General features: G+C 36.6%; 1 protein-coding gene across 1 annotated transcript in view; it reads right to left on the bottom strand.

Moving 5' to 3' along the window:
- FRMD4A (FERM domain containing 4A) overlaps positions 1-7181 on the bottom strand; it is a 573082-nt gene extending 565901 nt beyond the window's left edge. The window contains exon 1 of the mRNA XM_074194087.1: positions 7134-7181. Within this exon, the coding sequence (XP_074050188.1) occupies positions 7134-7166 (33 nt within the window). The 5' untranslated portion in view covers positions 7167-7181. The remainder of the gene's footprint in view (positions 1-7133) is intronic.
- Between the last annotated feature and the right edge of the window lie 5948 nt (positions 7182-13129).

Below are 13129 nucleotides of genomic sequence, written 5' to 3'. Positions count from 1 at the left end.
GCCACTGATTTCCTTTCCAGCTTTAGGTCCATGAGACAGGATGATTAAGAGCTGTAATTGTATGCTTCTGCCTATAGCATGCTGGAAGAAGTGCTCATAAATTTAACTTTCTCTGGGGAATTACTGAAAAGAATTGAACCCAGTTATTTTGCAAAAGCCCAAATCTATGTTATTTGGCTTTATCAAAGAAAGATAATAGTGCACTGTGTATCCTTTCTCATAAATAAATTTGAATTTGCAGTTTTTGACAGCAAGGTGACCCCAGAACCTGGAGTCAGGAAAACTTGACTTCAAATCCAAACTTAAAGTTTACTAGCCATGTTACCTGGGGTGGTGACTTAACCCATCTACCCCCCGCCGGTTCCCTCATCTGTAAAATGGGTAATGATGATGCTGATGCTGTTTTGTCCTTCACTCTGGAAGACCATGACATCAAGGAGGTGATGCCATGACATGCAAGTGAATTAGAATTGAATGAGGGGGTGCTGTGCTAAGTCACCAGTCTCATTTTCTCCTCTGGAGCCATCTGAGTCCAGTGGCCAGACATGAATCAAAATGACTGAAGATGGTCCTGGATGTGAGATAATCAGAGTTAAGTGACTTGTCCAAATCACACAGCTAGCTAGGGAGAGTCAAGTGTCTGAGGCAAGATTTGAACTCACATCCTCCTGACTCCAGAGCTGTTCCAGGGCTATCCATTGTACTACCTAGCTACCAAGATTGTAGGGAAAATCAAATGACATACTATCTGTACAGTATTTTGCAAACTTTATTTTTTTAATGAATTTAAAAAAACAATATTGATTGAGGTCACATTTGTTATAGGATTCACTGATTTGTCTTTTGAATACAAAATTGTAGATATTTGTAATTCTCTATTCCCTGTTCCAAACTCTCACATAAATCTTTGTTTTGGTTTTAGCTTTGCTATTTACTAATAATGTGGTTTCGATCAGACTACTTCAACTCTCTGGGCTTCAGTTTCCTTCCTTATGAAATGAGGGCTTCTTTAAAAACTTTAAGAACTCTTCTAGTTCTAACATTTGTCATTCTATGACATTCTCTATTATATTAAGAAAGTGGTAATTTTTGTTTGTTTGTTTGTTTGTTTTTTAACACCTCCTATTCTTCTTTTGACCCTCTAGGTAGCACAGTGTATAGACTCAGGAGGACATCTTCCTGAGTTCAAATCTGGTCTCATACACTTACCAGCTATGTGACCCTGGGTAAGTCACCTAAACCTGAGAAACTCCATTTCTCATCTGCTAGAGAAGGAAATGGCAAACCACTTTCATATCTTTGCTAAGAAAACCCCAAATAGGCTCATGAAGATTCAGATATAACTGAAACAACTGAATGACATTCTTCTTTTTTCTCTTGTTTTTTTACTCTAAGAATCATTCATTTAGACATTGTTTTGAACCACAATCAAAAAATAAGTTCTGATAGATGCTATAAGGATTTTGCCAGACTCAGGTTCATCAGCCAACTGGTTTATGTGATCAGAGAAACCGTGAGATGGGCTGTTAAGCAATCTCCTAGAAACTTCTATATTATGACCAAACTTGTGCATTATGGCTTTATTTCTGTTCTCCATTTTTTTGCTAGCCTTGGAAAATGCAACCTTCTGTGCTTTGGATCCTTCATCTATAAGATGACATGGCAATTATGCATTGAATTACTTTCTAGGGATGACAAATAAAGCTTTCAAACTTACCTGTTTCCTCTTGAAAGTAGTTACTTGCCTTCTTGTTGAGGGTTTCTAAATCACAAATAATTTCAAAAATGTAGAATGTTCTATATTTGCTAGATAATGTTAATTAATTTGGGTCATTTAGTTATACATTAAGACTTCTTCATTACATTTCTAAACAGAGTTGGGTAACACTCAAAGTGTCTTGATTTTCCAAGGGCTCATAAATTAATATGAAAATTTTCTACTTATCCAATGGGGTAGAGGTTATAGGAGCAACAGTTACCTATCACCCCTGGAAATTCTGTCATTATGGCCTCATGTCTGGAAAATATGCCCAAATTTCTTGTGAAACTGGTTCAACTAAAATTTTAAAATGAGAATTTGTACACATATAGTGGCTGTTCAGTTCAATAGCATGTAAGTCCATTGAAGGCCGAGACAGTTTTATCTTTGTGAATATATTCCTAGTACCTTTATTTCATGGGAATTTTGCAAGGATGAACCTCTATAGTTCACGAGTCAGTAGAATAAAATCAAAGGAAACTCCCATCACATTGTATTCAGTGTGGCATGGGATTATATGAATCAAGTCTTTAAGTCATGGTTTGCCAAGACTACACAGTAAGATAAGGACATTGGACTAGATGACCTCTAATATTTCTTCCAGCTCTAAATTTCTGTCCCTGTCACTGATGATTAACATATTACCGTCAATAGTCATTCACTCCAACTAAATGATCCTTTAACCATGAGAGGAAGCATGGTATAAACACAAAACCGGCATCAAGAAGATCTTGGTTCAGACTATATCTCTGTGTGACCCTGGTCAAGTCACTTAATCTCTCAGTGTCCCAGACAACTTTCTAAAACTTTAAATTCAGAGCATCTATTCATCTGGCTTAGTAGAGGGAGTTTCATCACCAGGAGTTGTTTATATTAATGGAAAAGGGTTCTGATTTTATGCCTATGTGATCTCTTGAAAATCCTTCCAAAATATAATTCTACATTTAGATATAATGTCATATTTTATGCTTAAGATAAAAGTGATTGAAATTCAAAATGCTTTCTGTTCCTAAACATTAATCTTTTTTGAACTTTTTGAATTCCACATTTTTCTGCCTCCCTCTTTTCTCTCTCCCTCCCCATGACAAGTAATCTCATATATGTTATACATGTACAATCATGTTGAACATATTTCCATATTAGTCATGTGTATCCATTCTTCTTCCTGCAAAACAGTGGACTAAAACATTATATATATATATATATATATATATATACTGATCTGTCTCTGCAAAGTGCCAAATATATTTACAAGAACTATAAATGGCTTCAGGGATTTCATATACTTTATGATAACTGGTCTAACAAGCTATAAAACTTTAATATACCAGTGTGCCTTTTATGTTTGATGACACTGCCTGCATTTTACTATTTTGCCATCTTAAATCTATATTTAATAGTTTCTCCCTAATCCAATATTTCCATAAGACTAGCATTTGAACTAAGTCACTCAAGAAAGGAAACCATTTAGTAAACAAAATACATTTTAGGAAGGGATTCTCAAATACCAATAAGTGATTCCTTTATTTCACCTCTCAGACTTCCCTTGCATTTCTCTTTGAGTTTCCACTCTGTCTCAGTAACCCTGTCTCAGAGACCATCATACTTTAGAGCAAAACTGATGCAGCCAGAATAAAGCAAATGACAGAATATATTTGTACTTGATCCACAATTGGTTCAGGAAAAAAAACAAATAACCACTCTCTGAAGGAATTTTCTGAAATTAAATTAAATTCTGATATTAATTATTACTCCTCTAAAAGAGGATTAAAAAGTAAGAGAGAAGGTATATACTAAGATATTCTGAAATCTCTAAATTCTTTTTGAATTATTCCCTGATTTTCAAAATTTAACTTTTTAAAGATTTTAAAGATTTAATCTTCAATGTTCCAGGACAGAATGCTGATCTCATCTGACCCTTCACTGATACAGGTAAATATTTGATAAAGTCCATTCTAAACTTTTTTCTCAGATGAAGAGGAAAAATGTTTAGGCCAACAACTCAACCAAGCAATTTTTTTGCTGCTGAAATTGTCCTGAAGCTTTCCCACTAGCATAAACTGTGAGCACGCGTGCGTGCACGCACACACACACACATACACACACACACACACACACACACACACACACAAACACACACACACGAGTAAAGAACTGGCTTGGTATTAGGCAGCCTTGGCCAGGTGCTGTTTGCAAATCCCAAAGCAGGCACTGGCAGGCAAGCAGCACAGAACTGAAACAAGGGAAATTCTTTTGCCAGCATCATTCTCTGAAAGCAACCCAGAGGATTAAAAGGAATTATGAAGGACAAATGATTAAAAAGCAAATTAAAAAGAGACTTTTTAAAAAAATGCACCAACCAGATTAATTATAAAATTCCTTCTTTAGCCTCTAATGTGGTAGCTAATGTATTAGTCATTTTCTTCTGTGTGTGTGTGTGTGTGTGTGTGTGTGTGTATGCATGTGTTACCTTGTCACAGATAGCTTCTCAAGTTTTGTGTCACAGTCTGCTGGGAAGACAGAAGTCTGTCCATTAGACTGGGCACCTTTGGGAAAATAACATGAACACCCAACTGAATCCAGCCAAAATGTTCTGAGTCCATGTATCACTGACAAGACAGGGCCTATGATTAAGCAAAGGCCAGCTGTCACCTCTGTCTATTTCTGGCTATGTCAAGTGGAGCCCCCTAACTCTTGGAGGCAGTGGGTACCCAGGTGCTTTTATTGCAATTGCCCTAAATTTAATCTGATAGACCATTTTGTACCCCCATTTGGCACTTCCAGTTAATGCACACATATTTATGTGCCGATTGTGCAAGGCAAAAAATGAATTAAGCACCCATAATTTAGTCTAGTTAAATCTATTACATGGAATAATGAAATTATAGATTGATGTCCAATTTACTTTAACATTTGCTAAAACTGTCACTAAGTTATTAAGTAACCATAACATATCAAACTATAGCTCTCGGAAGCCTCACTTGTCAATTCCATCACCATGCCCAATACGCTGAACTCTTAGGCAAACCTATGCAAAAATTAACAGGGAGAAAACCCTAGACTAAATATTCAATTAGAAATGTAACCCGAATAAAGCACTTAGCACAGACTTTAGAAATAAAAAACACACTATCACTAATCCCATCCTTGGATAATTCAGCCCACACCCCAAACCTTCAGTTAGCTAGCATGTGGCATTGTAAGAACTGGAAGCAAACACTTTCAAGGGAACATCCTTCATAGTAAGAATTTACTCCTGCAATCTGTTCTGGCCCTGTGAATTGAGATGATATGGCAAGTTACCAGATTCAAGTGAGATTTAAATTTTTGATGGGTTAAGTGACAATTTTCAGCTACAGCACAAGTATGCTGGAAAACTAAAGGTGTTTCTATTTTAAAGCTATTATTCCTTTGTAATCTCCAAAGCTAAAGGTAAAATAATGCCTGAATGGGAATACCTTTGTGGTGGGGATTCTACAAATTCCATAAATGAATTTTTGTACTCATAGGTTTGATTTGTGATCAGAAACAAGGTGAATTCTTGCTGAGTAGCTGAACTGCAAGCATTCAATTGATAAAAATAAATCCACAAAATATCAAGACACTGATGTTCAATTCTTTTTTTATCATACTATGACATGCCATTTTAATAGCTCCCCAATGTGATTTCCAAAGTCCCTGGATTGTGAATCCTTTTATGGAGGGAACTCCCAGTGAAGTCAATGAGAGTTCCGTTCATGTAAGAATATGAGCTCAGACCAATAGATCTGCAGTTCTATTCTGAGCCTAGGAGGGCATACTACCAGATAGTTTGCCTGAGGGGATAATTCCAATACAGGAGGAGAAATGAACAGATTATAGAGCTATCACCCAAAGCATTTAAACTTCACCTAGTCAATAAAGGGAAATAAGAATCAGCTTCTATTATGGTTAATGTGTTAGGAGACATATTCCCTTTTAAAACAACTACAACAACAACAAAATCTTCCATTTTTTTATAGCACTTTGTATTAAAATATGACTGTGAGCACAGGTAGTAAGTCAGTTGAGGGACCAAGAATAGAACCTTGGCAATGTACTCTCACTTTGGTATCTTTTATACTTCCAGTGAAAGAAAATTAGATAACCAGTACTTTGGGAGCTAGGATTATTTAGAAAAACCGTAGCATCCAATGAGAAAAGACTATTACACATGTGTGTGTGTGTGTGTGTGTGTGTGTATGTATGTGTGTGTGTGTATGTATGTGTGTGTGTGTGCGTATAAAATCCCACTTCAAAAACTATATTAAAGGACTCTATCTGAATTCAGTGATCAGCAAAGGGAAAATAAATTAAGACAAAGAAGTGTAGCAAGAGATCCTGCCTGAGCACAACTAATTACAAAGCACAACAAATTACAAATTGTTACAAAGTAAACACTCAAGGCCTAAATCAAGACGGTGTCTCATTTACTCTTTACTATGATAAGTGAATAAGACTATTTTTCCTAGCATTTTTTAAGTTATTAATAAAATAAATATTGCAATCCCTGGGTAGAACTTCCAATAAACAGCTTTAGAGTACATCATAAAGGATTCTACTATATTTCAAATGCCCACCTCATCCATCAGTTGAAATCAAAAGTTCAATTTTTATGATACCCCTTTTTCTAGTGAAAAACCCCATTCAGACAGAGGGCAATGATTGCCCAGATCGTTTGAGAGAGTCTTGGATGGTTCCCACACGCAGAATCTGGAAGTGTTATAGGGGCAAGCCCTTGAGAATACGGTCCAAAATCTTTCCAGCACCTCTTTCATGACTTTTTCAAGGAAAGAATTCATTAACCTACTTTTCAGAAAAAGGGTTCCATGGTCCTTTCCATACTAAAGAGGACAGACAAGCCTGGAGTTAGAGGAAAGAGACAATCCCAGGGCCAGGGGTGAAGGAGTGGCACAGGGGTGGAGGGGTTATGCATGCAGGTCCCTTAAATGTGTTACTTTGGGGCTGCAAAGCAGTCCACAGATTGGTACTTTTCTAGTGAACAGCTCCGAGGCTTGTACCGACCAAAAGGATAGGGTTGCAATGGAAACCCCCCTAAAATATGGCTGTCTAATCAGCTAAGAGGCTAAGTCATTGAGTAACGTTCTCATTGTCTCCTCTGATGAATGGTTACCTCCCCCCTCCCCGCCACGACCCCGGTGCCCCTGCCCCGGCTCTCGACACCTTTGAATCAATCCTCTTCCCCCCACGGATCGAGTCTCAGTCACCAGCACAGTTCCGAAATAAGACAAAAGCTCAGCCAGCCTCCTGCTCTCGGAGGCTGGGCTGCACCTCCCGTGCCTTTTTTGGCACAGTCCAGCAGCTTCCAAATATATGGAGACCCTTTGGTCCCTACCTTCGTCCTCATCGGAGACAGGAGACCTTCCATGTTGATTCAAGGCTCATGCCAAATCCACTCTTCTCCAAGTTAGTCCCTCTCCGCTTCCTTCCTCCAGCATCCCACACGAAGAAAGCAAGCCATGTCACACAGCCAGAGCGACTCCCATTCAGCGGCGGCACCCAGCAGCCAACCTGCCCAACTTGAATCCCCAGTGCCTGCAAAGCACTGTTTCTGGAGAAACCTTCCCACCTCCCTTTTCCTCTCTCTCCCTCTCCCTCTCTCTTTCTCTCTTTCTCTCCCTCTCTCTCTCCCCCCTCCCCATAATCTCGGTACAACCCGCTCACTTGACAAATGATCACTGTTTTACGTAATGCATCCAAGCCACAGAAAAGTGATCTGAACCAAACTAAGGGGAACAGGTCGTCCAGGACAAGGGAGAGGGTTTTAGAGTCCTGTCTTTATAGGGATTTCAAAGCCCTTCACCTTGCTTCGGGGATCTCCTTGGCCCATAGGTTAAGGGAATACTTTTATTCTTTCTTCCTCTAAAACAGGACTTGGGCACGAATGGGTGAATTGCAGCAGTCCTCAGCAAGCTTTCTGATTTGTAGAGTGTGTGTGTGTGTGTGTGTGTGTGTGTGTGTGTGTGTTCACATATTATATATAAATATATATATGTATATATATATGTATATATATATACATATATATATATATGTGTATATATATATATATATATATATATATATATATTGCTTTGGTTGTACCTACATTTTGATGGTGGAAGATGCTCTGAATCTGTGATTTCAACAATATAAGGAACTTCCTGTGTGAAAACTCCCTCCACCAGTGCACATAACTTGTTGTTTATTATCTATAACTTAGAACAGTCGACAAACCGAAACAAGGGTCAATAAATCCTATATAACCCTGTGGGGGCATATTTACTTAGAGAAGCAGATATTAGTATTAAATATATTTATTGTGTTTTTATTTATTGTTTTAACTATTTCCCCTCTTAATCTGCTTCTGTTACTCTTAGGAATATTGCTGGGACATGTGGCCCAAGGGAGTGTGCTTGTCACCTATGACTTAGAATATTAAAGAGTTGTCTGGGTTACTGACAGGTTAAATGACTTGTCCATGATCACTCAGTTAGTATATGTTAGAGGCTTTCTGGCTTCAAAGCTAGTCTTCTCTATATATTAATTTCATGTGCCACCTCTGGGTCTGCATAGGGGATAGAAGTTAAGAACTAGACCTATTATTTCAATAGTATATGAAACTGAATGTTGATTAAACTTCCTCCACTGATGTAGATCACTAAATTCTCTGCAAATATTTGTCTCTGACAATTAGAGGAGGAATAACTTGATCAGGATAACACAATCAATATATGTTAGAGGTTGGACTATAACCCAAATCTTTTGACTCCAAGGTCAGCTCACTACTCACAATGTCATGGTTTCTCTGTCACTATAGATACCTAAATATATGAAGGAGAATGTAGATATTAAGTAACTTTGTTCTCAACTATGCATATGGATGACTGTTGGATCCAAATATTATAGTGCCATGAACGCATAAACTTATCTATTACTTAGATGAAAAGGAGCTTTCAAACATATTCATGGACTTAGTTCCTGAACAGCTGAGCTTTAAGTATCAAGTGTCTGATATCAAAGAGGACACCAAAGAAATCAGGATTTGTCTATTTCATTTAGATTTGCTATTCACTCATAAAAAGTACAAAATTAATAAAAATGTATAGCACATCCCTGTGTCAAAGAAAATAAGACTCTGTAGTTGATTGAGGCATTTCTCTACTTTCATTTTGTTCCTCCTTATGCCTTGGATAACTTTCCATTATGAAATGATTCAAGTATCCTATTTCAAATAATGGCTCTTTAGTTATAACTGAGAATATCAAAGCCATTCCAAGAAACCCATCGGTCATTATGTAAGGAATCACTATTTTTAAAGGCTGGATCAATCTAACTTCTACCTTGCAGGAACATTGGGTTACAGTGGCAAATGAATGACCAACAGTTGGGGAATGGCTAAACAAATTTTGGTATGTAATTATGATGTAATGCTATTATACTATTTTTAAAAATAATAGGAAGATGCTCTCAGTAAAAACTGGAAAGACTTTCATGAGCAGATGCAATGGGAAATGTACTGAATACAAAATAACGGCAATATTGTAGGATGATCAACTGTGAATGACAGCTTTTCTACACTGAAAGACTTATGATAAAGAATGCTATCCATCCCTAGTAAGAGAACTGCAGGTGTCTGAGTACAGAATGTATGAAGTACACTTTTTTTGCTTTATTTTTCTTGAGGTTTCTTTTTTTTTTGAGGGCAGGTATCAATGTTTTCTTTCACAGCATGTATATTGTGGGAATGTTTGCCTGTCTACACATTTTTAATCTATATCAAATAATTTCCTATCTCAATGAGGAGATGGGGGGTGGGAAGAAGGGAGATAATTCAGAACTCAAAGTTTTAAAAGTGAATGTTGAAACTTGTTTTTACATGTACCTAGGGAAAAATGAAGTAAAATATAATATAAAGGACCCTAAGCACCTTCTAACTCTAAAAAAAGGGCAAATAAATTACTTTTGTGTTTTGGTGTAATCAGAAACTTTGTTCTGTTGTCTCCCTTTTTTTCTTTTTCTTTTTCTCTCCCTTTATTTCTAATTCCCCAGAAATCCCTAGGAAATAAAGACAAACAACTTGTCATTCCAGATGAAACATAACATGAACCTCTAATATTAACTTTACAATCCTACCATAACCTCTCTACTGACCTCCAATCTTGCATTTCCAACTGCCTTTCAAACATATCATACTGAATATCTATAGACATCTAAACTCAACATATCCAAAACTGAACTCAATATCTTTCTCTCTAAACCCTGCCCCAGACACCTTTCTTTATTGCTGTAGAGAGCAACATAATCCTTCCAGTCACTCAGGCTCAGAACTCAACCCACATTTTCAAGCTGTTGTCAAGACCTGACAAATTGATATTTCTTCCATCTACATAATATTCCCCTTTCTGTCCTCTGTTACTGCTGCCACTCTAGGACAGGCCCTCATCACCTGGACTTATGCAATAGCCTACTGGTGGTGCTGCCCATCTCAAATCTAATCCCATGACGATCCATCCTCCATTCAGTCATGAAAGGGGATTTTCCTAAAATGAGGTCTGACTATGTTACCCTTCTATTCAATAAACTCTAGTGCTTCCCTATCACTTGCAGGATCAAATGCAAAGTACACTGTTTGGCATTCAAAGTCTTTCATTATCTAAGTCCCTCCTACTTTCCATTTTTCTTATACTTTTACTTCAGACTACTCTTTTATTTATTTATTTTTTTAGTTTTTTGCAAGGCAAACGTAGTTAAGTGGCTTGCCCAAGGCCACACAGCTAGGTAATTATTAAATGTCTGAGACTGGATTTGAACCCAGGTACTCCTGACTCCAAGGCCAGTGCTTTATCCTCTATGCCACCTAGCCACCCCCAGACTACTCTTTGATCCAGTGATACTGGTCTTCTGGTTGCTCCATAAACAAGACAATCCAACTCTTGGCTCTAGACATTTTGTCTGATATGTTCTTTCTCATTGCTGTCTATTATCTTTAAGTTTCAATTTCTATAGGAAGCTTTTTTCAACCCCTCTTAATTCTAATACTTCCCTCATTTAATTATTTCTTATTTATCCTATGTATAACTTTTTTTTTACTCTTTTGTAAACTTATTGTCTTTTCCATTAGATTGTGAGCTTATTGAGGGAAGAGATTGTCTTTTGACTCTTTTTGTGACCCCAGAGTTTAGTGTGTAGTTGGTGTTTAAAAACTCTATTGACTGACTGATCTAGCTACCTGAATAGAGAGACAGAAACACACTCAAAAACCATGAATCCCAGAATTTTAGAAAAGACAGGGACTTTATAGACCTTCTTATATAACATATAACTCTTTGATAAATATCACAAATAAATATTTAGCCACCATTTGTTTGAATACCACTTAGTGACAGCAAATTGCCTACATTCTGAGAAAACCCATTTCAGTTTGATTAAGTTGGAATTTTTAGGAACACTTTCTTCCCATTGAGTTTAAACCTGGCTTATTACAAATATATCCACTGTTCCATAATCTGCTTTCTGTAGCCAAGCAAAAAAGATGCCAACTCTCCCTTCAAGATCACAACTCTTGTAATACTTGAAATTAAATAGCATGGTCCTTCCCAAATCTTCACACTAAGTATTTTTCCCCCTCAGTCTTCTATGTGGGATGATCTTGAGGCTGTGAAATTATCCTTATAGCCTCCAGATTGTCATAAATGCCAGCTATAAAAACTGGTATCTTGAATGGAATATAATACTTTAAATCTGGCCTGATTAGAATAGAGTAGGGGCAACTAGGTGGTAGAGGAGATAGAACACTGGGCTTAGAATCAGGAAGATTCATCTATATAAATTCAAATCCAGCCTCAGACACTTACTAGCTGTGTGACCCTGGACAAGTCACGTAACTCTGTTTATCTCATACAAACTATACCACTCAAATATCTTTGCCAAGAAAACCCCAAATGGGATTACAAAGAGTCAGACACAACTGAAAAAACTGAACAAAAATAACTTCTTCCATTTTGGACACAATTCCTGGCAAATCAAGTTTGCAATTCACTAAAATATTCAGATCATTTTCAAATGAATTGATACTTAGCTATGGCTTTCCCTCTAATACTTTTAAGTTGATTTTTTTTATATTCATGTATATGACTTGACTTATAATCCGATTAATTTGATCCAATATGCTAGTCTATCAAGATGTTTTAGGATCCCGATCCTATGATTTTTGCATGTTAGCAATGACCCCTAGCTTTGTGCTTTTCAAAAATGTCATTTGTCTTTATATGAACCATTACATTGGCTGAGATTTGGAATCTTTTGCTTGGCTACAGAGATCAGAATAAGGAACAATGGATATATTTGTAAAAAAACAGGCTTAAATTCCATGGGAAGAAAGCGTTCCTAAAAATTCAAACTTAAAGTGAAATGAATTTTCTTAGATTGTAGGCAATTTTCTGTCACTAATAGTATTCAAACAAGTGGTGGTTAAATATTTGTTTGTGTCATTGTATCAAAGAGTTATGGGTTGGATAAGGTCTATAAAGTCTTTTTAACTAGTCATTTAACTACTTTTAAACTTACCTAACTATGCTATAATCTAGTCTATTTCTCTCCATTCTGTTTACAAAGACAGTATCAAAAACTTGAGGAAAACAACTTATTGAATTCTAGGTAAACTATTTATTGCATTCCTCTGGTTTCCCAAATAGGTACATAGTAGACAGATATAATGGATAGAGCATAGAACTTGGAGTCTGGAAGCCTTGAATTTAATTTCTGTGTCAGACACATTAATTGTATGTTTCACACTGGGGAAATTAGTTTCTCTGTGTCTCAATTTTGTCATCTATAAAAGGGGAATGAAATTATCTAACTTAAGGGGATTTTGGACCATCAAATGAGTTAATAAATAAAATTTTTTCAAAGCTTTAAATTGCTATATAAATTTTAGATCATACTATTATTGCTGCCAGTCTATTAACTGTCAAAAATGGAATTTATATTACTCTTACATGATTAGTTCTTCATGAAATTATACTAGTTTTTCTGTTCTGAAGTTTTTCTCCTCCTTGAGCCATGGTTTACCTTTCTGCAACATCCGCCCATTCTCGAAATCATGATTTTTTTTATTTTAAACTATGGGGGAGAGAAAGATATGACTACATATATATATATGTATGTATGTATGTATGTATGTATGTATGTATGTATATATACACTAGGGAGCTCCAAACCAAGATGGGCAAGGAGATAATCTAATTAAAATTCACCTACTTGCCCTTTGATGAGTTCATTCATAAGTTGCAGAAGATAGATCCAGATGAAAAAGATGGTAGAATACTGGAAAAAATGAGCCAATCAATG

Source organism: Macrotis lagotis, chromosome 7 (genome assembly GCF_037893015.1).
Source record: "Macrotis lagotis isolate mMagLag1 chromosome 7, bilby.v1.9.chrom.fasta, whole genome shotgun sequence".
Classification (NCBI taxonomy): Eukaryota; Metazoa; Chordata; class Mammalia; order Peramelemorphia; family Peramelidae; genus Macrotis; species Macrotis lagotis.
This window is presented reverse-complemented; position numbering and strand designations above follow the sequence as displayed.